At 38.9% G+C, this 27,995-nt stretch overlaps 1 protein-coding gene across 9 annotated transcripts; it reads left to right on the top strand.

The window, feature by feature from the left end:
• Nucleotides 1–51: 51 nt before the first annotated feature.
• On the top strand, nucleotides 52–27,989 carry phldb1a (pleckstrin homology-like domain, family B, member 1a). 9 transcript variants are annotated; one of them, XM_079247638.1, is made up of 25 exons: nucleotides 52–180; nucleotides 1,669–1,767; nucleotides 3,064–3,187; nucleotides 4,804–4,974; nucleotides 5,932–6,057; nucleotides 7,238–8,277; nucleotides 11,539–11,766; nucleotides 11,869–12,000; nucleotides 12,178–12,315; nucleotides 12,843–12,971; nucleotides 14,521–14,676; nucleotides 14,760–14,870; nucleotides 16,170–16,250; nucleotides 16,361–16,492; nucleotides 16,751–16,873; nucleotides 17,024–17,182; nucleotides 17,408–17,548; nucleotides 17,817–17,933; nucleotides 18,011–18,083; nucleotides 18,756–18,900; nucleotides 19,225–19,315; nucleotides 20,339–20,485; nucleotides 21,870–22,089; nucleotides 25,678–25,763; nucleotides 26,328–27,988. In XM_079247638.1, exons 1-25 carry the CDS (start codon nucleotides 178–180, stop codon nucleotides 26,466–26,468), a joined length of 4,113 nt encoding a protein of 1,370 aa, XP_079103764.1. In that variant the 5' UTR covers nucleotides 52–177; the 3' UTR covers nucleotides 26,469–27,988. The 9 variants fall into 9 exon arrangements, 8 of the variants coding, with proteins under 8 accessions (XP_079103764.1, XP_079103765.1, XP_079103763.1 ...); XR_013771472.1 differs by having other exon boundaries at nucleotides 74–206; nucleotides 21,870–22,085; nucleotides 26,328–26,457; XM_079247639.1 differs by having other exon boundaries at nucleotides 74–206; nucleotides 11,893–12,000; nucleotides 26,328–27,989.
• The last annotated feature ends 6 nt before the right edge of the window (nucleotides 27,990–27,995 follow it).

Below are 27,995 nucleotides of genomic sequence, written 5' to 3' on the forward strand. Positions count from 1 at the left end.
ACCGGGATGGGGAGGAGAAGGGGCTGGGAGGAGGGAAATAGCACAGGAACTCAGTGAGTGAATGAAAAAAGCAAGGAGCGAGACACATACAATAATGTGAACACGACTCTGTGAATTAATCATCCTCAGACAAACTCATGGACCTATCTGTTGTTTGGACTCTGTCAGAGTAGAGAGATGGTAAGAGCTGCATGTTTGTCACACAAGTAAGTAAAAGTTGTCTGCACTCATACTATTCTGTGTTATGCTACATTAATTACCTCTTTTTGAACTTAATTATTCTTTTTTTGCTGTGAAATCTTTCTCTGTTTGTCAAAGTTTGCTCCTAGCAGAAGTCTTTAAAAAGTATCAGTCCAGACTGTGTAGCTGGCAGTATCTATTTTCAGAAGCTCATGGCAACTCTGAAGGGCATAGCTGCCTCCGTAATGACAGGTTACAGTGCAAGGCCCTGCATTTCCAAACATTAAAACGGTTCTGGCCTGGGTGTGTACGTTAAATCACTGGGGTTTGTGGGTGCAGGAGCAAATGTGTGCATGGGAGAGAGAGAGCTAGGCAGACAGAAAGACATTACCCTACCCACTCTCCAGTTCTGTGTCTGAGTGCTTGTCTCAAAGAGGGCCAGTGTTGACAGCCAGTGGGCTGACAGAAGAGGCGTCAGAGCTCCAGTGTCAGTGCAGAACAGAGGGTACGGTCTGTTCTTCGTGTCACTGGGTCCTCTGAGACTCACACAATGCATTGTCAAATATGTGTGGTTTCACCCAACAGCCACAATTGGGGTGACATCAGATGCCAATTGAACGCCCCGTTGTCTCAGACACCACAGGCTAAACTTAGATTCTGACTGCAATGCATGGTTTTTGGTTCTTTTTTTAATATAAGAATTTGCCCAAAGCCAAGGCTACACATCACTAAATATGCCAAAACCCTTGGCTCTGGCGACACGTAACTCTTCTCAACAGTGCAAATTCAAATTCAGAAATCACTTGCAGTTGTCCAAGTTTCCTTTGGGTAGACAAAATAAAACACAAGGCATCAGGTTTTTTTGTCTACTCCAGTTGCTCATGAGTTACACAGATGACTGATAGCAAAAGACAAAAATACCAGCCTTTAGCAGAAAAATATGTTCTGTCATTGGGAGCTGCATATCTGTCTGTCTATGATTTTTGTCGGGCATGACTCTTCCTCGTGGGCTGTTGTTTTCCTCTTGTCTTATGTGAGCATGATGAGTCAACAGCTGGATATAATGTTTAGCATCTGTCTGAAGACAGTGCAAGCATTTTAAAGATCTGCATGAGTCACAGTGAGTCACTGCAGTCGGAGGAAGCAGTGATCTGACCCATGATGTGTTCGGCACCTGCACAGCTCCATCCAGCACACCCACTAATATGTAAAACACACATTTATGATAGTCACATAATGTATGTGGTTTCTTTTGTCTGGCTTGTTCGTTTGCTAAAGTGTAAAATCCTTTTAGGCTACGGCATAAATCAGTCATTTTGTCTATAGTTCTGGAGAAACAATTAGTCTGTATAGTGGTTTGGTCACATGGGCTTATAACTGGGGCAGAAGGGTTTCTAAGGAAAGCACTGTTCTCATTGTAGTACAGCTCTAGTGGCACTATTCCCAAAGCTCCCATTCATGCCCGAATGCACTGTGTGTGTGCTTCAGGATCTACATGTGTCGGATGCTTCTGATCATCCTGCTGACATGGACCGCATGAAGAGGAATAAGGTGGAACATGAGCGACAGACACACCAGGTCTTACAGGTGAGTCACTTCGTTCAGTGTCAGGAGCCACCAAATGTTTATAAATAGTACAACTGGTATGTTAATTAAATCCGTAGTAACAGATTTCATTGACAGCAGCTGTGAGTTAGCATAACAGAGAAATACTTGATTTTAACACGATTTTTAGCAAGTTGCAAGTTCAGCTTAAAATAAAAGATCAAAAGAATGTGCTATTGTGTTTAATCTGTATTGAGACACATGTGAGTCCTCTCATCTGTTCGGTTTAACCACTTTTAGCACTTAGTTTAATGTAAGGTTGCATAGGTACTGTTTGATTCTGCTTTTTTAAGTTTACCCCTCTAATTGTGGTGTTTTGAAATAAGTATGACCATTTAATAAGGCTCATATCTTCAATGGCAGTCAAACACGGAGTTATTTCCCAGTTCATAAAATGCATTTGGGACAGATGGGAGTGCAGGTGTTTGCCCCAAATGACATACGAGATGCTTTAGTTTGAAATGAGCTATTTAAGAGGTTTTTTTTTTGCTCGGATTAATATTTGATGTAAATCGGTCATCATGACTGGGAAAATACTTTCTACGTCTTTGTTTTATTTTATATTCATGGAGAAAAAAAAAGTAACTTTTCCACGTCTCATCTGATATTACAATACAACCTTAGACAACACAGTTCACAGTGTTGTCAGTTGTTATAATACAAACTCAACCAAAATGGAGAAGCATTTTGGTTTCTGCATTTTAAACGTGAACATGCTGTTCATCAGCCTGGAAGGTGTAATAAAGTCATTTCCAAACAACATTGAGTCATTTTTCTGCAGTGAGACAGATTATTCACAAATTCAATAAATAAACAATACATATATTTTCAAATGGAGTGAAAGTCTGACATCCCAAAGTCAGACCATGCAGTGTTTAGAGAAACTGAAAAAAAAACCCAACAAAAACGAACAAAACCTTTACAACTAAGTCTGAGGCTCTACAGGCCTCCCCCAGCTTGTTAAATAAGAAAGTTTACAGTGACAAATCTGGTTTGTTCGTGAGAGTTGCCAGGAGTGTGTTCTCTCCACAAAGACCATTAGAATGACAAATTTGGAGATCTATGGCTAAATGCACAACACAATGACCAGACAAAAGCACACACAGCAGCTCAAACACTTCATTCCAACCTTCAAGCACAGTAGCGAGAGAATAATGATTTAGGCTTATTTTGCAGTTACAGGACCACAAACTCTCTTGTGCACCAAAATAATGACCATTTCTTTTATTTATGAGTTTAAGTATAAGGTGATGATACATTTTCCTTCTGCTTTGATAGAATACTCCTTTAGACCTAATAGAAACAGGCAAATCCTTGAAAGTCCAGGCAGAGCGCCCCCACCTGGTCAGTCTGGGAAGTGGACGTCTGAGCACAGCCATCACTTTGCTGCCACTGCAGGAAGGTAAGAGCCTGTGCAGTTTAAAGATCATGTTTCTATATTGTTGGGTAAAAGTGTATAGGTTATTAGCCAGTTCTATGTCTGGTAAAACATAAACAATTATTTTCCTAATAAGAAGTAAAATGAAGTATAGACTCACTGATTTCAAAACTGCAAATGAGAGAATATCTTTTATCAAACTATTTCATTCACCTACTTGGGCTTGAAAATCACTTACAGTGGTATATTAATGCTGTTTTGATGGCATATTGGGATGGGATCTAAAAATCTCTTGATGTGGGTTTTCCTTCCAGGCCCCCAAAAAAGTTACCTATTAAGCACAACACAGCCATCACTCTGCAAACAGGGTAAATCTGGACTCATCAGACCACATGACCTTGTTCCATTGCTCAGGAGTCCAATCTTTGTGCTCCCCATTGAAGCTTTTATGGCTAAACAATCGTTCAGTCCCAAACTCTAGAGTTCCTTTTGCATTGTTTCTGCATTGTTTCACATTGTTTTTCTTTTATTTGATTTAATCAAATATTTATTGATCGTGGATCACAATAAATCATGATTTTTTCTGACCACATTTCCTCCTGGAATATGATGGCTGTCCACTATCCTTCCAGGTTTTAGTAATCCGTCTGGGTAACTACAGTTACCCAAATGAAATAGTTTCTTCAATCTCTTTAGATGTTTTCTCTGCTTGATGCATCCCAGTAATCCGACCCTTCTTAAACATCTTTTCCACAGCCACGGGATGTGTCTTTCAACATTGTTGTTGAAGAAATTAGAAGCTACTCATTGCATCAGTTGGGGTTAAATAATTTGTTGCCATCTGAAAGTTTGTCACCCACACATTTTTTTGGCCTGGCAGTGTATATTATGTAGCATTACTGTGAGTATAATGGCAGGAGGTTTGAAAGTGGAGTAGATGACATTCTTTAGCATAATCTATTGTTATGTATGTAACTGTTAGCAGCAAGTGATATACAGTATTTACTTTAAGAGCAGGATCCAAAATGAGATAAATATTCATTAAGTGGTACAACTTGTCAGGAGTGATGAAGAGACAACAACTGACAACACATCATCGACTAACCATCATGTTGTTACTCACCCAGCACAGTTGCCACTGCACCCTTGTCTGTGAGTTGCTGGCACCAGTTGTCTTTCAGTGAGCATTAACATCACAGAGAAACAGCAGGGAAAGCATGCCAAGTGGCGCCCCAGAGAAAAGCCTGCTGGGATTTTCTTTGCTCCTCATCTTCTTTGTATTACTAAACATAAAGAAATAATCCATGATTGTCTTTTACTGTATTTTGTGCTTTTATATATATTGTGAAATATATCTGATGATTTATTTGTACAGTAAATAGCTGAAAATTGTCATATTAATTTCCAGAAATCCCCTTTTCATGCCAAACTAAACCCATCTCTTAAGACCAACACCTGTTTGTTCAATTTTCAGTCACTCACTGATCTACATTAGAGACTCCGCCTACGCAGCCTTGACCCCCGAGACCCTGTCGGTATTGGCTTTGAACCACAGACCTAAGAATACTTCATGGAGGCATTCAGGTTTACACAACTCTTCAGGAACGGATGCTGAGAAAATGTTTTTTTTCTGGTTGCAGGGAGAACCACACTGGGCAGTGAGGGGACAGATATCCCCCTGCAGGGTCCTGGCATTGCAGCTCAGCACTGCTACATAGAAAACCAGGCTGGAAGCATCACCTTGTACCCATGTGGCAACCAGTGCTCCGTAGATGGCCTTCCCATCACCAAACCCTATCGCCTTACACAAGGTAGCAACATTACAGGTGTCAGTGACTCAGTCACTACATTACTTCAATGTAGGCAAAGTTGACAAAATCTTTGCTCACACTTAAAATGCTAAATAAATAAATAAATAGTTTCATGTTCTTGCAGTAACATACACACAGCCACAACAGTCCCGCCCCCTCAGTCTGATCCAAGCCAGCAGCTACATCAGAATGTCATTTGACGCTGGTGTGTGTAGAGGCAGCAGCTGCTGAACAAGAATACCTCAGGCTTTGCTTCATCATTCAAATCACACTTTTGATAAAATGACTTGGAAATGGAGGAAGATGGTTTAGTCATATTGGAAGGAATAGAGCTGCAGGTCTCTGGACTTTAGAGGATGAGATAAATATCAAAGTTCCTGTGGAGATTCTACGACTGCAAACAAAACTTCATCCTAACTCTCAGGACATAAATCAAGCATTTCTTGAAAGGCTCCAGAAATGCAGGGAATCCATAAGGAGGGGATTTCACTTACTGATTAATCACACGTAAGTTAAACTTGTCAGTTTATTTATGTTTACCGTTAAGGAGGATGAATAGATGACAACCTTATTAACAAAGTTAGAAAATAACACTTTTTCAAATGTTTTAACTTCACAAGTTCACTTCTTTCTTACAGGACAAGTCAAAAACAAAAGTGAATATTATCTTTGTATTACCTAGACAGGATTATTTATATTTGTTTTACATACACCACAAATACATATAAAAGGACTACATTCAGGACTAAATCAGTGACAGACATTTGTGATTGGCTCAGTCACTTTTTAGTTCATATTTGTGAAAGGCAACAACAGCTAAAGTCTGCTTTTTGTATTTCACCATATACCCATTATTATGAGTAGCATTCACTCTTTAAATATGTAATTGTAAGTCAGTTTAATATAACTAAGGCATCAGTGACATCTTTCCATTTACACGCTTTTCTCACCTGACAGGGTGCATGCTGTGTTTCGGTCAGTCGGCATACTTCCGCTTTAATCACCCAGAGGAGGCTCAAAGGATGAAGAGCATGCTGCCTGGAGGGAGCCTCAGACTGAACACATCAAAACCACTTTCCTCTGGTAAAGATGACACAATAAAGCTGTGTAACTTAATCAAATCCATTTTCAAAGTAAATAATTCCAGTGACAAATAAGCTTCTTGTGGAAGCTGTGTGTACAAAGTCTGTACAGCCTCCTCAGCAGCTATTTAGGGCAAAACAAATCCTTTTGGTATTAAAAAAAACACTTTAGATTCCTTCTTCTATATTGTGAAATCATCTTAACAAGCAGTGGTTTTTAAAAGTTGATGCCACTTGGTTTACAACAAATATAATAAATGCTGTTTAGATAAGATGATTTGGATGCTTGGCTGTTTAAAGATAGTTTTAAGGCTTACATCTTGATGAATGTTCAAGATAATAAGTACTAAATAATCTTGATTGGCTGACTAAAATAGTTCAATTTAGCACAACATTCTGTCTTAATTTTGAGACCTTCAGGTTTGATTGACATGTTGGATTTTATTATCCATGACAGGAAACAGAAATAGCTCACTCAGAGCTAATTATCTGCAGCCTACATTGTGATTGACCTCATCTATATTTTGACTCAGTGTGGTGACCTCATTGTGTTAAGGGACGGTTGGAGGCTTTGCCACGAATCTCTTTTTTTTTTTTAGTTGATTTTAATGCTTTTAAAGGTAATGTAATATTATTCTGTGCTGCCCAGTGCTCGTTGTGATATTTTCAACTCATTCTTCTTTGACCTTATTACTTTGGCTGTCAGTATTTAAACAGTATGAGTCACCACACCCTTCCCGGAGTGTATTATCCACTCTTTCCTGACCAGGCCCTGATTTCATTTGCTTTGAATGAAATACACGGCTGCAGCTTTATATTTAGCTGCTCCAGATCTCTGTAGGATTACAACATCACTTAGGAGAATCCTGACCATTAGGTTTGGCTCGTGCAGGAGACCATAGGCTCAATGGGAGACGCCCCCGTTTAAAGTCTGCATTACTCAGGTACAGCATGTGTGAATCCAATAACATGTACAAACAAGTATGTTTTTTTTTTGTCTTTTTTTTGTGGATTCCTTCTTTTGCCCTATGACCGACCTAAGACCCAGTAGAGGTCAACAAAGTAAAGATGACACAGGACTGATGCCATTTGTTGTGTTTGTTTGTGTGTTTTCACAACTGTCCTCTTCAATTATTCTCCTGGAATGCTGATGGACAAGTGTTTCTGTTTCCCTTCTGCAGACCTCCACAGCACCTCTAATGGAAACTACGATTCTTTTCCATGCAACAGAGATGCTAAACTCAACAACATAGCAAAAAACCTGCAGGATTCATCTGTACTGAAGGCTTCATCATCGTCATCATCAGGATTTGGTAAACAGCCTCTTCAGCCAACTCCTGCAGACATGTTAAATGGGAGAAACGGCATTGCAGCAGAGAATTCAATTCATGTAAACAGCAGCAGCATTTCTCTGACTCAGAATATTACCACCCGGTCGGCTCACACCAGTCAGGTTCCTGTCCCTCATCCACGGGCCTCGCTGCCTGTAAGTGGTACCAGTGGAGGTCAGAGGTCCCAGGAGAGTCCAAAACCTCTGAGAAACGTGAGGGCAGAAGCCACATCAAGCCCCAAACCACATGTCAAGGGATCAGGACAGGCCATGGAAAACTCAGGCCACAAACAATCCACCAAGTTTCCCCTTACAGCTCCATCAAGTCCTCGTTTAAGTGGTTCCTCCCTGCAGCAGAGATCCCACAGTCCCATGCGAGAGCAGGGTCAGCTTCACTCTCATGTAGATGCTCCTCAAAGGCTGACTGGGTCCAGCAGCCTGAGTGAACTTCCTCCTCTAAGTCCTTACATGTCCTGTCGAGGGACTTCAGGATCCCAGGGAGTTCCAGAAAGCCCCCAGGGCCACCGCAAGCTTGCAGCTCCTTCAAAAACAGAGACTATCAAGACACTGTATACACGGAGTTCACCATCTCTCTCTGGGCTGCAGAAGGAGTCAGCAAACAGGCAGTTAAGGCCTGGTCCAGGAAGTGCATTCATGTCAAGCTTGAGTTCTGTATCTGGTATGTCTCCACTTGCTAGTCCTCGTAGCCAGAGGAAGACCCCTTGTATAAATGTGAAGGGACCTGCCAGCAAGGAAGGGAATCTTATGAAACCATACACCCGGGAACGCAAAAACAGCATATCTGAGATCAGTGACAATGAGGACGAGCTCCTGGAATACCATCGTTGGCAGAGAGAGGAAAGGCTACGAGAGCAGGAAATGGAGAAACTAGTAAGTGTTTGACGGGTTTTCATTTTAATTTGTAATTCTACTCAAAAGCCACATGTGAAAACATGTAAATCCAAGGCTCTGATGTGCCTTTTGTGCGTATATAATATTTCATTTTGACTGTGATTAATGTTTGTACTTTAATCTGAAACTGTCTCTTGGGGCTGTTACACACAGCTACCTTAACTCAATTTTTATTTTTTTCACAAAGTAAAATAATTCTTGGGTTTTGCTTCTCAGCCTTAAAAACTTCACAGTACAAATTAAGTCAACATGTTAAGCAGACAGTATGGTTTTAAAAAGATAAACACAGTTAAGTGGAGAAGCAATCCTTACTGGCACGGTAGACTGCATGTCTGCTTTCTGATATCCTATCCAAATCCTCTGGCACACATCCAGCGGCTCATCTTCTCAGAACATTACTGGCATCGTCAGCCCATGTGGCCTGAGTGACACACGGGTTGAACATTCTTCCAGACGTCTTGAGGTCCAGTGCTGAGGGCGCGGCTGGTTGTTGCTCAACACTATATTTATCAGATGGATGAATGGCGTCTTCTTTCAAAGGTGCCTCCGCTTGACTCAGGGTTTCTTCGTATTTGTTCCCACACTATATCATAGACTCCATTCTCGTTATCTATCTTCAGTCCAACACCCATATTCTTTTCTCACTACTCTCCAATCTGCAATTCTGCCCCCCCCCCTCCCCAACCAATGCTGCATACTGACAGCTGAGACGACCACATAGAGGTGGGTGGTCCATGCAGTCGATCAGTGTCTGATTTGAAAAAAAAAATGGTTAGAAACTTCCATAAGCTTCGTTTCCTTTTCAATTTTGGAATGGCATTCATTGCTGACTGAAGCAAAACATTATTTACAGTACACCAGAGAAGGATCATCATAGGCACAAAAACGTTAGCTTTGTTGGATTGACCTGTAAATCTTGGTCTTGAGTGACTGAACTTGCTTGTTAAAGATGCGAATTTAATGAACTATTTTATATACACGTTGTATCAAGCAGCCTCTTGTCCATCACGGACATGATAACAACTGCAGTCATCTGGACATTTCTGCAACTGACACTACTCTGATATATATTAAGTATCTGAGGTACAAAAAGGTAAAGAAAGACACAAGGTTTGTTGTGGCAGTACTGCAAGAACTAAGAAGTAGTAGCAAGAATGAGTTGCTGAGAAACAGACAGACCTCAAACACACTTTCTCCTGACTCACTAATCTGAAAACGTTTAGTGTCATAATGTTCAGAAGATGTGTAGTGTGTGAAAAACGAGTTTCATGTTTCTCACTGTGAGGCGAAAAAAATGAATCATAATCTGTTTTGGTTTTGAATTAGCAGATCCATTACACACCAAACCATTATTCCACTAAAAGCAGGGAGTTAATTTTAAAAAAACCACATGGCACAAACAGGAAATTACTCTTCAATGGAGCATCAGAGATAACAAACAAAACTTTTTATCTTTACTTTATATCTTTAATTTACACACAACGTGTCAGATTTCATTTTACAATACTCAAAGGTCAATAAAATGTTAGCTTTGCCCAAAATAACTGACCAGGAAAAAATATCTAAAAAAAACCCCAAAAAACCCCAAAACAAAACGATGACTTAATTTAATTAGAGTGAAATGGATCACTGTATCTCAGTAAAGAAGCTAATGATAAAAGATGAAGGTTGTTATTTACACGCAGCTATTGCATCCTATTGTTCCTGCTCAAACTGTGGTTTAGGGTGCGAAGCCTTGTGCATATGATTACAAACCTTCTGGCAAGTGCTAAATCAGTTTTGGGGTCATTCAGTGTTTTTTTTCTTTGTAAATCCTGGGAGTCTTGAGCCTTGGAGTTCTAGACCTGCATTGAGACAAAGAGAGGATTTCCTCTTACTAGGATAAATGCTCTTTTTGGCACACTTGGCATAGTTGGAACAGACATGCAATACTGTTCTTTCAAAAAAACAAAAACTTACTTTGTACACTGTTAAAACCTTTGCCGCCCTTTATTTTTTTTGCAAAAGTAAAGGGCAAAACTAGACAGGAAGGGTTGTGATAGAGATGCTAATTGTAGCATATTTTCCTCTAGCGGTAGACAAAACTTCTGGTTTCTAAAACACATTTCTCTGTGTTTGCAAGAGTTGTCATGTAACTACTTCTTTAAAGGATCAGACCAGAAGATTAACATCATTCTCGAATCTTCTGAATTTAAAGCAAAGGTCAGCTGGTTAGCTTCATTGTCAGAAAGTAGCTCAGCACATATGTGCAAGTCCCGTGCTTGGTGTCTCAGTATAAAAATACCCTTCCGCAGCTACATAATTAACATTCTGCTCACAGATAGATCTGTGGCATTGCTTATTTTGTAGATCAAAACTATTTTGCTTTAATGCTTTAAGTAAATTAGCATGCTAATGTACTTTCACTGAAGTTGCACCTAGCATGATAGACTTAAAAAATTATTAATGTTCCACTTAAATTTTTTAGTAAATAAGTTATTTGAACACTAGTAGTGAACATGTGTCACAGTAAGATGGTTTTTAAATAAATTTCATGAAATAATTTTTACCAAAATGTACAAAGCTGGCCTAATGAAAGAAACAAAAGACAGCTGTAGCTTTATACTCAATGTCAGATAGCTTTAATGTATGCAAATTAAAACATCTTCCAACTTTTATGACTAAACACATCTAAAACTGGATGTTGAAATGATGTGTAACAGCCTGAATAATTAATACTAACTGCAGCAAGACCAACATAAGACAGTTAGTCCTAGTATCACCGGACTTTAATTATTTTCAGACTTAGAATGACTAATTCCACATTATTTTGGTCAGAGAAAGTAGATTTCCCATTGTTTGGTATAATGACAGACAACAAGACAACCACAAGCGAGAACAACGTAATGTGTCAAAGAATACAGTTAAAGAGAAACAGAACATCTAAACTAAAGCATCTCTAATAAACCAGTGATGACTGTTCTACACCTAAATACTGTCAGACAGCCAACAAAACAGGCCAGTGTGTTATATTTATTCTTTTTTACTGTCTGTCAGATACTGTTTTCATACACAACTCCAGCTATGTCAGGCTTTACGACGAAGCCCCTCCTGAAAGACGTACTACTACCAGGTTGCAGCTGTTCCGCACCAGTAGCAGCTGCCTAAATGGGACAATGTCACCCAAGGACAATTGTAACTAATCTGCAATATGATCTGGAATAGCAGGCAACACGTTCATGTCTTACATCTGTTTTCTAGGAGCGACAAAGACTGGAGACCATCATGAATTTGTGTGCAGAGTATAATCAGGAGGAAAATGCTGTGGAGCTGATGAAGAATGATCTACTGGGGGATTTAAAGGGGGTCTGCTCAAATGCAGGAGGAGGGTTGTTTCTTCAGGGTACAGACAGAGCCCAACGGGTGGGAGACAACGATGAAGAAATCCAGAGAGAGGAGTCTAGCAGTACAGAGAGCACACATCAAGAGGTAAAATATACTTTGCATTTGTGTACATACGTTGTGAAAACAGAGAGAAGGATGTCCTGCATTTAGTCATTATTTGAATAAAAACTATAAATCTGCACTCAGTGTGAAGAGCTGTTTGCTGGACAGGAGCAGGTTTACCTGGAGGAGGAGAGGAGCAGGATCTTGGCCCGGGTTGATGACTTACAGCACAAAGTTGGTGAACTGGAGCAGCAGCTACAAGAGACCAAACAGGAGGTCGGCAAACAAACATCCACAGAAGTTCATGTTCGCTGATAAAATATGTGGCACTACAATTTGCGTGATCAGAGACAAACAGAGGCTACTTTGGCTTGCAAAGAGTGCAAGCTTAAGTATTTATTAGCTTTGTAGCATTTGTTAGTTTGCACAGAGTGACACTGCATTTGTCTTTAGGTGGAGATGGAGCAAGCCCTGTTGCAGGCAGAGAGGCGGGCAGAGCAGGAGCAGGTGGAGGCTGAAAATGAAATCATCTCTCAGCTGCAGCTCAGACTCAGTCAGCTGAACGTCACCACCCAGCAAAAGAAAGACAAGGTGAGCAATGCAAGGCAGCTAAAACTGTCCGTTTACCAACAGCCACTGCATGTAAATGATGGTTGAACACATGAAGCTTACTCTTCTCTAAATGGACAGTCTAGATTTTCAGTGTGGGCTGATTCTCGGATCACAGCTGACTTGCAGCGCTTATTTATTCATTTACAAACTGAATTACAAAGCACAACCTTTTTTCTCTCCAAAGTGTTAACTGTCGCTGTGTTTAAAACACAAAAACAACAGGATTATGCAGGCAAATCTTACCAAAACAACTAAAAACTACAAATACCTAGATATTGAAAGTTTGTTTTCCTCCCTGTCTCACTTACACTGCCAAACGCATGAAGCCTTGCACTCCCTAATTTCTTTGCAAATCTAATCTCTGCCTTCTCTAATACGTTTCTAACAGATTATTATCTTGACTGCATGGATTTTAGCAGTCCATGATTTTTTTTTCCCATTGTGTGGTATGTGGGTCTGAATGTGGGCACAACTGTGTGCGCTTGTGTGTTTCTGTGTGTTTATAGGGCAGGGCTAATGTGTCGGCTGAGCGGAGGGTCCTGGAAAAGCAGAGGAATGAGTACAATGAGCTGAAGAGGCAGCTCCATAAGTGCCCCTTGTCTCTAAGGGAACAGTTAGAGGAGCAGCTCAGCAGGGTCAGTGTTCCTCACACAGCCCACTGGCTGGTAACAGTGAGTTATAATATACTGAACACTACCGTACTGTATGGTCTGCACAGAGAGAGCTGCAGACGCAACACTGACTTTGTTTTAAAGAACCATTCAGAAAACTGCTGACGGTGCAATAAATTTCTCCGTTTTCTGCTGTTGCAATCCTTCACATAAACATTGATCATGGCAGTGTCATTTGTACCTATGTAGCAGACTTTCAGGTGATACCCCAGCACAGCAGTTTTAGTCTGAGAGGTTATTTCTGTTCCCTCTGTATGACGGCTTGATGACTTTAGTAGTGATTAGTAACAATTAATAATGTCATTAACAGCTCTGCTCTAAAATTTTGCATGCTCCTTTTTAAAAATTTTTTTCTTTTAATTTTACCAGCTATGATTCCAATCCCCTTCATCCACTTAACTGTTTTGAACGAGAAGAAGTGCAGACATTTCATATGTCCATTGACTTTTAATGAGTTTTACATATAAAATAGCAAAACTGTCTTTACTAACCTGGACATCTTCTCTGAGGCGCTCTTTTAAAACCATCCCTTTACAACCCCTGTTCTGAAGAAGATAGGACTCTGTGAAAAATGTAAAATAAAATTTTAAAAAAGTACAAAAAAAGAAATAAGTTTAAAAGGTAAAAAGTCAATGGTTTGCAAAATACTGAGAAAAAACAAAACATAGAATGTAAAATGTATGTCATGTATGTATGGTACTTGAATTTTAAATATGCAACACATTTTAAGCGTGTTTATATATTTGTTGCATCATCTAATCTTAAGAAACTACTGGTATTTGGGAACTTTTTGTGTGTGAAATGTTTCAGCATTCATGTTTGTCGTAGACTTACAGCTACGTTGCAACGTATTCTCCGACCTTATTCGTGGCATGTCTGTTTAACAGGGTATTGGATGTTTTCAGACACAGATTTGAACTGTGGGCTGTTTAGTTCATCTCCTAAACTTATTTAAGTACAGCCATGCTGTCCTGATGAATGATATCTCAAGAGATTTCTTCTATTTTGTCTCTGAATTTGTTAAGATTTTTATTTTAACTGAGTCCGCATGAGTTTTTAATACAGATTGGTGTCTGGTTTTAAATGCAGAGCTGTGACGTTATTGGCTGATTTCATGTTACACTATTAGCCTTTTGTTTCTGGTCACAACTTTTGATTTTAAATTAAATTTGTTGTTTTATTTTTAGTTAAACATGTATTAAAAAAGCCAATCTGTCATTTTTATTTATGTTTCACACAGTGTCCCAGTTTTCTTGGAAACAGGGTTGTAAAATTGATTTTCATTCTTACTCAAACCAGAATAAACTGTATTAATCTACAACAGTTATGAAATATTTATAAGGAACAGATATTAAAAGTAGAATTATATGTTAATCTTAATATATGGACAAATCTAGTTAATATATTTTTGTTCATTTTATTCTGAATTCATTGCACAACTTTACAAGCCTTTTTCTCTTTGTCACTGATTATACACAGTGAATAACTTGCATAAATATCCGTCTGTGGACAGAAAGCTGAAGCTCTGGAGTCTGGGACCAAGCAGTTTGAAGAGCTGGAATTTTGCCAGCTGGAGGAGGAGAGCAGCCTGGAGGAGAAGAAAGAAGCTCAGAGCTCACAGCTTCTCCAAGAACGAACTGAGTATCACTGCAGTGTGGCCAGGAGGAAGGTCGGAATTCACCTGTAATATTAAACAGTTTTAAGTGTATGACCTTGTATTAGCACAATATCAATAAACATATGGATTTGCAGGAGAGGATAGCTGCTCTAGAAACCCAGGTGAAACAGCTCGGGGTACAAGCATCTCAAGACTGTGAGAAAATGATGAAGGACAAGACAATGACTCTGCAGCTGTTACACAAGGTGATGTCCCTTGAGATAAAATCTCTTTTAAGAGGTTTATTGTGTTTAAATAACTGGTCAAAAGTTTACACTATATGATGAATTATAAGCAAAACATTATTTTATCTGTTGATCAGACCCTTTACACATCATGTCATACTGAGCCTATCCCAGTACCTGCAAGAAAAACCAGTAATAGCTCAGTGATAGTGATAGTATCAGTGATGATATGGTGTTTATAGTTCCCCCAAATCAAATGCTGGTTAGGGCCCCATAAAGGCCTGGGTCAGCCCTGATTTTAGCTGTCTGCCCTGGTCCTCGAGGACCGGTGTCCTGCAGGTTTTCCAAGTGTTCCTGCTAGAACACATCTGATTGGTGATCCCTGGTCCAGCTGATTTATCTAGGTTAAGATGACAACTCTGAAATAGTCCTCCGTCTGTCAGTCTGTTTGATACCATTGCACCACGGCGCTCTTGGTTTTGAATCTTACCTTTATGTCTAGACATCATAAAAAAACTCAAATTTTGTCTAATTTGACCACAGAACTTTCCTTTTTAAACTTTACTGTATCCACATGGTCAGATAAAGACTTAAATTAAGCATTAAGGTATTGTTTTTGGCTGAGAAACTTGATTCATGGTTGGCTCCAAGATCTGACCATGGAGATATGAATCTGACTTGACTGTGGTCAGTGACTCTGGTTCCAGCAGACTTGTGGTTTAGTGATATTGCATTTTTCCAAACATTTGTATCCAACATCATCTCAGCTGAGATAACAGCTTGGGATTGTTGGGCTTTTGCAAAGTGATCATATCTCCAATAACTTTCACTTTTATATTTTTAGACATTTCTCAGAGCCCATTTGTGATTTATGTAAAGCTATAATGCTATTTTTGAGATCTGGAATGACTTCCTCTGACTTTTCTGCTGAATAGTCTGTTGGTCAGTTCAATGAGTCTGACAAACAAACCACCCTTAAGTTGCTGCACAAAAGACCCTTGCTATCATGATTATAAAATGAGTTAGCAAGACCATAGCAAGATGCATTTCTGCACAGCTATATTCATATTTTAAGTGGGAAGGAGATTAACATTTTATATGGACGTATATGTAAAATGTGCAACATTTTTTTCTATCGCAAAAATTCTGCTCCATAACAACAAACATTCAAGGAAACAACTTAGAGGTAAATGCAAGCCTGTCTTTATAATGATATTTATCTTAGTGTCTGACTGGAACAGTGCATGCTGATGCAAGACACAGTGGTGGCTTTGACTTTTAGAGTAAAACCCTTATGCCCATTCTGGTTCCACCTCTCAGGAGCAAGACCGATTGTGTGCCCTGGAGAAGAGGTACCACACCTTGACAGGAGGGAAAAACTTCCCAAAGTCCATGAAAGAGGTGAGCAGGTACATGTGAGACCTTCTATCACAACCACCTGTGGTGTCTGAACTGGAGAAAAATTACTGCATAGGTGGATTTTTTTTTACTCAGGTGAACTTTTTGAACAGGAATTTCTTCACATCAGCGAACCTGACCTTGTTTATGTGGATGGTGCTCCTCATAGCCCTTGTCCTTCCTCTGCCTCCTTCTCCTCCTCTCACATCCCCTCCCCTGAACTCTGTCCTGTCAGGCTACAAGAGGTAAATCTGAGAAAAAAAAATCCTGTTTGGAAAAGAGCATCCCGTGCTTCTAGAGTAAAATCAGGCATGATGTGTTTGTTGCAAGCTTGCATTATATCAGACAAGGATCTGATTTCCCTACAGTTACATTTGTCTGAGGGTAAAACTGAGAAGAGACAGCTCTTACTAACAGTCATTAAGCTAAAGGAATATGAACTTTTTGACTGACCCTAAGTGTGAGTGTCTGTAGTCCTTCTTTTGTTGTGCCTGTTGATGCAGGAGTACCTCAGGATGTCTGATGTCTATAGGATGTATGGAAACGCTTCTATGCAGCCTCACTCTTCTTCTCCTGCTGCTCTCCACTGCCTGTCCCTCACTGTCTCTCCAGCTCTGCCATGTGAGGTACACAGCTTTTCTGCTCCTAGTCAAAATCTGCTAATTAACAGTATCTTTTAAATGCTCCCAATGATGCATTTTCTTAATCCTCTTTTCAACGTTTGGCTCTGTCTTTGTTCTGTAAAATGTCTCTGTTGCATTCCTCTGTGTGTAAAGGAGTACATCACAGTCAGTCAGTTAAGCCAGATCTTTGGGATGCAGAGAGTAAATGCCCCTTCTTCCTCCTCTACTCCATCATTCCAACTTGCCTCATCTGAATCCACCTTCTCATGCCACTCCACTGCATGTGGTCCTTCCTCCTTTCCTTCTGCACAGGTTTGTCCATGCTAGAAGCCTTTTATAGTTATTAAACTTTCACAATATTTACATCGCAGCATTGCAACCATCCAATGAACTTCTATGAACTTCTTAGCAATCTTAGCTTGATTATGTCACAAGAACTGCCCAGTGTTCATCTTCACCAAACTATCTGAAGCTGTTGCACTATGGTTCGCTCTTCCCCCTCTCCTCCTCCCCTCTGCATGCTTTTGATCACCTCAGAGCCAGGCTGACCTGAGTAGGAATGCATTACCTCCTATTGATCTTGAGCGCTGGTACCAGGACATCATGGCTGCTGGAGAGCCTCAGTCCTGTCCTCCACCGCTGCCTGCAAAGTCTTTTTCTGCACGCAGACACGGGCAGGTAACGACACTTCAGATCTTTTAGTTTTGAGGCAATCCTCTCAGTTATCCATATTGTTGTGAATATGAAGCCCTCTAGTGGTCATAAAGGTGGGAAAGCTGGTGACCCATCATGCATTTTCAGGGTAAAAGTATTGCATATATATATATATATATATATATATATATATATATATATATATATATATATATATATATATATATATATATATATATATAAATAAATGTGTGTGTTTTGTTTGTATGCTTGTTTTATACCTCTCTCTCAGATTTTAAAGTCTAAATCAGATGGCGAGGTTGGACAGGGATTAAGCAGTCATTTCAGCAGAACTGCTGTGCTGTCACACTCCAGTGGTGTTATGCATGAAATAAATGCGCCTACCAAGGTCAGTTTTGGTCATCTGAACTATAATCAGGTCTTGGCAGTTGTGCATTGCATGATGTTTTTGTGTCTTTTTTTTAGGGATTACAGTTGATGCTAAGAGAGACGCCAAACCCATTAGACATGAACTCTAGGATGACTCTGCAGTGCAAAGGTACTCAACTCGCTCAGTCCCAGCGCATGCATGCATCACGCTGTAGGATTCCAACAGAAAGTCCATATGACACACACACACACACACACACACACACACACACACACACACACACACACACACACACACACACACACACACCCTTTGTGCTGCGAAAATAGCTTTGGTCTGTCAGAGTATTAGGATCTCTAGGTGCTGTCCTGTTGTGTACAACAATAGGATGCTGACAGCTTTGGGCCCTGTGGGTTGTGGGTTGGGTCCTGCGTGGATTGGCTGTGTTCTCTCAAAGGAATAATGGGTCCAATGACTACATTGGGCTATTTATTATGCTCTTGAGTATTTTGTATGATACAATTCCCCATTATCCTGATTCGGTGGCGGCTGCTGGTAAAAGGCTTTGTTGCCATTGTAAAGGGGAGGCGCTTGTCTGTAACAATGTTTAGGTCAGTGATGCTGTGTCACAGAAACCTCAGAATAAATAACAGGAGGTTTCAATATTTCATTGCAATGTAATGAGAGGATAGATGATTTTCACTTCAGCTGTCAGTGTAATGTTGTGGCTGATCTGTATCACTCATGTGTTTAACGTACTGAGAACAATGATTTGACACGATCACTAGAGGGCAGTGTAAGTCTGCAACAACTGACCCTGCTCCCTCTTTGCTTCCACAGATCCAACTCCCACAGTTCATCACTCCATCCTGCATCATCAGTCGCCATCAAGTGGCAACCAGGCATATGACACCCTCAGCCTGGAGAGCTCAGACAGCATGGAGACCAGCGTCTCCACCGGCAACTCTGCCTGTACCCCAGAAAGGTGAGAGACTGGAAAACGAGCAGTTGGCTCTGTTTCCATGGGAACACCCAAGTCTGCCCCTTCTCTTAGAAGAAAGGTCACTGTGCTTTGTTCCTGTGACAACATGTTTTGCTACATGCCTGTTCACGTGATTACACTAGCTGTTGCCATGCCAACCCATTCAAGTTTTGAAGTCAAGTTTACTGTTGTTAATGAAGAACCCGTGTCTCTCTTGCTCTCCTGCTGTTTTCAGTCTTTGGTTTCCAGGAATGTTTGTTCACCCTTATCATCCATCCTTGTCATATAGCTGTGTAATCGATGATCCTTTGCCTTTGTGTGTTGTAGTGCCTGCGGGTTAGAGGCCCAAAGGGTAGAAGAGATGGAGAAGATGCTGAAAGAAGCGCAGCAGGAGAAAGCCAGACTGATTGAGAATAGAGTGAGTTCCTGATTTCACTGCTTCAGAGTTGCAACGTGCAAATCTTCGTCCTCAACACAAGCCGGCATCAGTATCTCACCCCCTTGTCTCCTTTACAAAACAGTTACACAACTGACCAGTTACTGGAGTCATTAATCAACTAAAATATATAGGATGGGATAATTATAATTTAGGGCTTTTCAAATATTGAAATTTGGCATTGTTTTGTATTACATTTTTTTAGCTGATAAATTAGGCAGAAATGTTTTGTATTTGCTGTTTACAGCAGTGAACATGAAATCCACTGATGCTGCCAAAGCGATTATTGTGTCATAATTGAATTAAATAAAACTAAGAAAATATTTATTATAAATTATCATGGTCATAATTGTGCTGTGGAAACCTTTGAAAGTACTTTACTGCAAAAAGGAAGGGTAGTTTTTAATAATAAAAACACTTTCGTGTGTAAATCATCATGGCATAGCAAATGCATGCTCATTAAATAATGAAGTGAAACAAATTTATACAATAAAGTGGGGCTGAAATCAACATTTCTACTCAAGATTTATTAAAACAATAGAAATGTAATCTTATAATTGCCATAAATTCAAGTTTCAGTAAGAGTAGACAAACTAAATTTGAGTTGCAGCACAAATCTTGTGTTTTCCTGTTCTAAAGATCTAAACTATGGAAGGAATCAAAGTGGACTGTGTGTTTCAGGTGTGGTGAAATAAAGTTGTAAAATATTTTGTTTATCTTTGAATTATTTCTTCATATTGAGGCAAAGCAGACCCACGAGTAAGTATCTGAAAGCCACAAAGGATCATTTTACATCAGCAAAGCTTAACCTCTACACACAGACTAAAGGGATATATTTTACAAAACCCTGGATTGGGACCTGAATCCTCCTGTGCCTCTTCTGACAGTCATTTACTTTGTATTGCAATATTTGCCTACCATTAACGTATTTCCCTGTCTCCCTTTTCCACATTATTTTTTCTTCTGTTCCATCTGTTCCTCTTTCTCCTGTCCCTACGCTCCCAGGAGAGGGAGGTGCAGGCTCGGCGGCAGATGTTGGAGGAGGAGCGGAGGAGGCGGGAGGAGGCCGAGAGGAGGCTTCAGGACGAAACGGCCCACAGGCGAAGGCTAGTGGAGGAGGAGGTGAAGATGAGAGAGAAACACTTCTCTCAGGTCAGTGGAACAGCAGGAGGAGATGAGCAGTGGGAAGAATAAAGGGGAGAGGAGGGAGGGAAGGCAGGGGAAGGAGACTTTGGAGGGGGAGGATGAGACACAAGACACTAAAGAGAGGCTGGGTGTAAGGAAGATCAAAATTGCCAAAGCAGAGAGAGAGGGCAAGAGAATGATGGAAAAAGGGAGAGAGTGGAGAAGAAAAAAAAAACACAGGGGTGTTACAAGAAAAACAAACTACACATTATTTATAATACACTTCAATCATGGCTGATTCTGTTAACCAGCATCTGGGATTATGAACAAATATGGCAATTAAGAAATGCAAACAGATCAGCCTGTTGTTGATTATAAACGTAGTGTAATGTGCCGTGATAGGCCCGCAGATAGTTGGCAGCAGCTCAGCTCAGAAGAGTTTTTTTTTTTTTTGCTCAACTAAACTAAGTCCACCACCAAACCGTAAACAGGTAATGTTAACAGATAGTGAAACCCCCAGGATAAGTACAGACAGCAAAAAGCTTCAGGTAGCATCAGTTAAGGAGTCTAATAGTTGACACTATCAGTATCATGATGCTCAAATATGACAGCAAGTAGATTTTCTTGTTATTTTCACAGCTTTGACTCAGAAATATCACCACCACAGTCCCGTGCTGGTGCTTAAGAAAAGGCCGATTTCTTAAAGGAAAGTTACATTTATAAAAGACTTAATAGTAGATGATGTTTTAGAAGCAGTCACTGATCCCAGTTTGATAAAGCAGGAAGGAACTCTGGTGTGGGACGCACACTTAACATACCTGTTCTGAGACAGGAGACAGGAGATGAGTCAATTTTTCCCCATTTATGACAGCTTAGTTCTAAAACATTCATGGCTTTTCTCCCAAACACTATCCATTTTGAATTTTGACAACATATCACAACTGAATCACATCATTTATCAGATTAATTTAATTTTTTGCAGAAGGTCATGTAATTTTGCAGCAGTCCGAGCACTATAGGAAATGCTTAATTGTTTGCTTCAAAAGTTCTAGTAGCTGCAGTCTGAGTAGATTAGAAATAGTCAGAATTCCTGCCTGATCCTGAAAACTTAAGAGCTCTCTGTCAGCTATCAACTCCGAAAATAAAAAACATTGTACACTGAAGTATCTCATACAGCTATACCAGCCAGTATTTGGACCTACAGCTGATTTAGAATTATTATTGAATATAATATGGACGTTTTAGACTGTTCTAACCACTCTTCCATAGTGTTGCCCTTTTTGACTTCAGAAAAATAAGAAAAATCTTCTAAACGTTTCCATTTTAATAAAAAAAAGGTTTCACCCTGACAGAAATTATTATTAAGGCAATATCAGAATTTTTTCTTTTTTTTTTTTTTTTTAAAACACAGGCCCGTCCAATGACACGCTACCTTCCGAACCGGAAAGAGGAGTTTGACCTCCGTGCCCATGTGGAGTCATCCGGCCACAGTATAGAGACCTGCCCCTTCGTCATCCTCACAGAAAAAATGTGCAAAGGCCACTTGGTGAAGATGGGTGGTAAAATTAAGTCGTGGAAGAAACGCTGGTTCGTTTTTGACCGTATGAAGAGGAACTTCTGTTATTACGTGGGTGAGGAAGGATGATGGCATTTTTTTTGTTTGCTAACACAACCTGCTTGTTAATTAACAATGCCTAATTTATTTAAGAGATCTGAGAAGAAGTCATATATCTGTCTCATATCCATGACATTATATCCCTCCACAACATATACAAAATTTGTCAATTAAAAAAAAGGAAAAACAAACACCTACACAAAAAGTTCATTTAGCGTAATCATTCCAAGCTTTTTTCAGAGTTTGTTCAGTCAACTTTTAAAGTTTTTATGCTTTAAATATTTCCATCTCATCATAAAAATAGTATGAAACATGTTTCACTGAAGGTGTGAAATGAGATCAGTATAAAAAGAAAAAAAAAAAAAAAAAAAACAAACCAACAAACATCCAGGCACTAATAAAACAGAGCAAGACTGTGGTGTGAAAATAATGCTTAAAATCTTCTTTTGTGAAGTAGGTTGTACACATTTAATGACTTTTTCCAGTTATTCTGCTGAAAAACAGACTGACAGACTGTCGTCACTGCTGCAGGCTCAGTGAAACAACCTGCATGGTGTAGCACAACGCATGATTAAACATGATCCAAACAAAAGAACCCACAAGCATATAGAAGCAACAGGCTGGAAAACAAACTTGTAAAGAAAAGGGACACAAAACCATTTTCACACAGATCTGATGAGGTACAGGTGGAAATATACAAGACAGAATAGAGGATGGGAACAAAGCAATTGCATCAATTTAAAAGCTTCAGGAAACAGCTAAAACAAATAAACAAAAACATTATATTCTGAACTTAAATCCCTGTTGATATTACTTTGTCTACTCGCCCTTGCTTACAACTACACATCTTGCTTACAGGATGCAGTAAGAAAAAAGGGACGTGTTGAGACTCCAGATAGAACATAATCTCACACATCAACAGCGTGAGAGTGAAAAGAAACAGTACACATTTAACGCTACATTAGTTTTCATGTTTAAAAAAAAAAAAAAACACCGAACAGCTCTCCATTCTTCACGCCGCTGAAAATAAAGACATTTGAAACAGGATATTTCTCAGGAGAACAACTCTCCAAGTCGCTGTTTCTGTTGCCACCAGCCTCAGTGGAAACATGTGAGCTTCAGCTCAACACGAACAAAACTGTACGGACTGGTGACTACACCAAGAGTTTTCATTTCTCAGTTCCTTTCCTGTTATTTACTAAACTTTTTTTTTTTTTTTTTTTTTTTTTTAAACTTTTCCTCGTTCCACTGCGAGGTTTTGAATGAGTGACTCCTTTGCTTCTGCAGCTGTGGGATATTTTAACAACAATGACTGCTTGGATGCTTTCCTCAGAAGAAACGATTAAAAACCAAGCCTCTGGTGAAGGAGGCTTGGTTTTTTGTTTTTTTTTTTTAAACACAAGAACATTTGTCTTTGATGTGAAGGTGTTTACAAGAAAGTGGCTGAACATGTTGTACATAGTCTGCCCTTCCTCATGCCTTTGGTGCCGAAAAGTTCCAGCTGAACAAAACTCTGCATCCTCGGCATCAAGTCTTCACATTGTAGAAGTTTAATTGAATTACTTTGAATTTGAGCATTTTTTTAAATCTCTACTAAAAGATCGCGTTGTGCTTTATCTTCAGGCTTTTTTTTATAGGATAGGTCAGAATAAATCCATCTCACCTGTGAACTTTCTGCAGAATCAGGCCTGCACCATGATTCATTTAGCAGCCATCACTCTTACTATAGATTCCTTTCAATCTCTGTTGACGATAATTTAACGGTTCAAAAGTCGAGTTTTGCTCATTGTGTCATGGCCTGTTATTTATGTCAGTCAGACGGCAGAATGAGAGCAGTTTTCTGAATTATTCACAAGCTTGTTTTGAAACATTAACTTACAATCAAGTTCAAAATAGGATCTGAGTAAATTTTCATTTCTGACATCCTGTTCCTTTTTGCTCCTCTCTCCACTCACTCCCCTAGCCTTTTCACCCCCTCACTCCTGACGAAGATGATGGTGATGATGGTGATGAAATAAGATGCAATACTTTCTCTAGATGTGTTTTTCTTGGGGAGGAGGCTAGCTCCTGGCTTGTTCGTGACTAATAACACGAAACTCACATTTCAAAAACATTTATCTCATTACTAAGCAGATTTGACTTTTGGAAAAGGGAAAGCAAGAAAAAGTGTGGGACACGTTTCAGAAGATTGCTGTTAATTGTCGGTGGGTGTTTGTTTCTCTGCTGGGCGCTTCACTCTGCATGGAGGAGACTAAAAGAAAAAAAGACCACTGTTTATTTGAACAAGGCTGGCATTCAAAAAGTCTTAAAGCAAAATTTATCTGAAGAAATTTGTGAAATTCGTCTTCACTTTTTACGTGCCTGTAGTTTAGCCCTAAACTACAAAAAACCTGTCAGCTCAGCTACTGAATCTGTTAAGTTTCGCCCTCAAGTTTCAGTGAGATAACTACTAAACTCCTCACCATGACGCGTCTGTAAAGAGACATCCTGGGGGTGGTGAGACTGGTCAAAAGGTCTAACCTGCTTTAAGCTCCTTTTTTTTTTTTTTTTTTTTTTTTTTTTAGCAAGAAGATCAAATGTGATATTCAAAAGCAGGGTTTCTTTTAAAGATTTACAAAAATTCTGATTCTTGCCAGCAGCCAAAGGGCTACAAAGTAAAAGAAAATGCAGACAATCCAGAAAGTACAACTGAGGAAAACAAGTCAGATTAATAGGATGGTAAAGACTTCAGGCATGGCTTGAAATAGACTTGCACTTTTAATTAACTTTCTTTGATACAGTTCTGCTCATACCTATTCATGGATCATTTGTTGCTGGGAAAATATTTTATGCCTCCCCCCCCGCCCCCCTTTAATTTTGTATCTGACCTCTTCGCCTAAACTAAAGTTTGCTTTTTCTCTCTTTTTTAGTTTTCCTACAAGATGAGGAATTAACTCTGGAAAAATATGGGGGAAAAAAAATCTATTCTTTCTACAGTTTTTACTACTGAATTGATCTGATGGGGCAGTTCTTGGCTCAAAAAATTATATTTAGTCAATTGTTAACAGAAAGGAACAAAAAAATATGTCTTAAAATGATGAAGAATCTGACCTCTTTGTAAGATTTCAAACCATTGAAAGAATTATAATCCAATGTGAATTGAAAGAAATGATGAACAAAAGTAATCAGTTTAAGAAGACATAACAAAATCAGATAAAGTAAAACAGATCATGTTTATTTAATCATTTTCTCCTGAATAAAGTTTTTCGTAAAAGTCACATTGTGAAAATTCACTTTTATATCAGTCTAAGTTTAAATAACTTACAAATAATTTGATTATCATCCGTCCCTTGTCAATGCCCATTCTGAGGGTAAAAGGATTTTTTTTTTTTTACCTCATTTTGCTTCTATATATTGCTCTTTACGTACTCTTTTGTTTTGTTTTGTGAGAAAGTTTCTAAAAATCAAACACTAATACTGTCAGACCATTATCCATGTATCCCATCACCGGCTGATCACCCTGTCTGGTGTTCGGGCTGGCAGAGGTCTTGCATCAGTACTACAAGATGTAATGTAATGTGTCTTAATATATTTATTTTCTTTTTTTTTTTTTTTTATCTCTCAGACAAGCATGAGACAAAACTGAAAGGGCTCATTTACTTCCAAGCGATTGAAGAGGTTTACTATGATCACCTACGCAGTGCTGCAAAGGTAAGCACTTTTTTTTTTTTTTCTACACAATTCAGTTGTGTGCGTTTTGCATAGATCATTATCATAATTTATCATTTCTTCAATTGACTGTGTGGGACAAACTGGAACAAGATTAATTCCAAAATGCTTTTCATTCCACTTGGTTTCATTAAAGAATTGTTTAAAGATGTCCAAATCCCTGATGGAAATAAAATATATTCTAAATGTTAGGATTGGTGTGTTAAAATAGATACTTTTTCTCAGATAAAATAAATCCTAGCAGTTTCCCATAAATATTCTGGAAACATTGTCAGACATTTCTGAGCAGAATCAAATTCTTAATTGAATTAAAATAAAACAAACCTTTTTCCCTTGATTTTTTTTTCTTTTTTTATTTAAACAAATAACTTATTATCTTAACAAAAATGAAGTGTTTCTGTTGGATTATGTTTAAGCTGTTATATTTTGTATATTTTAGTGTTAATACAGTGTCTGAGGTGAAACAATTCAACAGGTCCAGCTTTCTGACTTTTGGTTCCGAATAAAAAAGTATAAATGTCCACTTCTTTTCTTGTGGTCCTCCAGAGCCCCAATCCATCTTTGACCTTCTGTGTGAAAACTCATGACCGTCTTTACTACATGGTGGCCCCGTCCCCGGAGGCCATGAGGATTTGGATGGATGTCATAGTAACAGGTGCAGAGGGCTACACGCAGTTCATGAGCTGATAAACATCTGGACAACAGAACTGGACTGAGCCTGAACCCAAGCCCACCTGCTGCCTGCAGCAGCTTAAATAAATGACACGATCTGATCGTGTGCATTGGACGTACGCCTGAAAAGATGACTTATCTGATGAAAAGCCTGACGCTTTTGAGTGAATGAGGGCTTAGTCGTGACAAAGGTGCATTTAACAGAATCTATAAGTTGTATTTATTGTTGTGCTTTGAATTTTGGGAAGAAAAAGTCTTTAAGCAGTTTTTAGTGGATTTATGCAGGAAGCTTTCAGCTACATCAATCATATAATTTTGCCAAAACATATTGTTGATAATTACACTGTCATTTTTTAAAATTTCAAGAGAAAACGTTCACAATTTCTTACTTTGAATGAGCTAAAATTGTTTACACCTCCGAAGCGTATCTATGCATGCAGTGTTATCAAACTAACCTTTTTAATACATTTCTACATTTTCTTTATGACCTTAACTTTTTCAAAGGGAAAAATAATCTGTTCATATTTCACAGCTCTAAAATAATTTACTAGGATATGTTATTAAATATTTTTAAAGATCATGTATGATATATATGTCGTTCAGCTTTGTTTGGTGCCAATTATTTGTAATTTGTCAGATTTATACCAGTTAACATAAAACTACATATTAGTCAAAAAAACCTCATTCAGAAAAATATAAGCATCTGTAATTTATATGAATATATTAAGCATTATAGTATAAATCTGCAATTGCAATGCTGTTTTAAAACCCCTAATAAATGAAAATAGAAGATGGATTTGCTGGTTTGCTTTGTGCGATAAACAGGTTTGCTGATGGCAAACTGACTAAACTGAACAGACTGGTACAAACCTTTGTCTGCTTCCTTAATTACTGCTTATTAACATTAAAATAACTAATTACCAACTTTGTTCTGATAATCATGCCTGCTTAATGAGCAGCAGATTTTCATAAAGGTGTTTTCCTTGGAAGAATATAACATGCTTGTTTACAAAAGAACAGTCAGGTAGTTTGTTTAGTTAATTGGCTCATTAACTATTATTATTTTCAAAAGTTTGCTCAAACATACTGAAACCCCACCATGCTTTTCTATTTTTGGGGCAGCATAATTAATTACACGACTTGCCTGCAGTAGGTGGGCCACACAGAATGGAAAAAAAAAAAAAAAACCCAAAACAAAACATGAAATTACATGCAACTTAACATGTATGATTCAACATCGAGAAATTTAAGACCACACACACTTCTCTTAAAACAGTTCTTATCTGCTTGCAAAGTGTGTCTTCACTTATGTCTCATGTTATGAACATTAACAGTGATAAAGAAGTGTGCATGCAGCTCAACTGGGCTGTTTGGTTAATTCACCTGCAGTGATCAGTGGAATATTTAGTAGTTATGTTTGTAATCAGGGAGACACACCTTGTTCCTGACGGAAACCAATTAGATTCAGCAACTGACATGTAAATCCTTGATGCCTTGAATGGAGTTGAAGTACGTTTAGTTTAATTTGAAATAAACATTCAT

The sequence above is a fragment of the Telmatherina bonti genome, assembly GCF_933228915.1.
Source record: "Telmatherina bonti genome assembly, chromosome: 10".
In the NCBI taxonomy this organism is placed as follows: Eukaryota; Metazoa; Chordata; class Actinopteri; order Atheriniformes; family Telmatherinidae; genus Telmatherina; species Telmatherina bonti.

Excerpts from the sequence above, each read along its gene's own strand:
- phldb1a (XM_079247637.1), top strand. Across the intron at positions 8,278-11,538 it reads AGCAGGAAATGGAGAAACTA|GAGCGACAAAGACTGGAGAC; the intron begins GTAAGTGTTTGA and ends TCTGTTTTCTAG. Across the intron at positions 16,493-16,750 it reads GTCCTGTCAGGCTACAAGAG|GAGTACCTCAGGATGTCTGA; the intron begins GTAAATCTGAGA and ends CTGTTGATGCAG.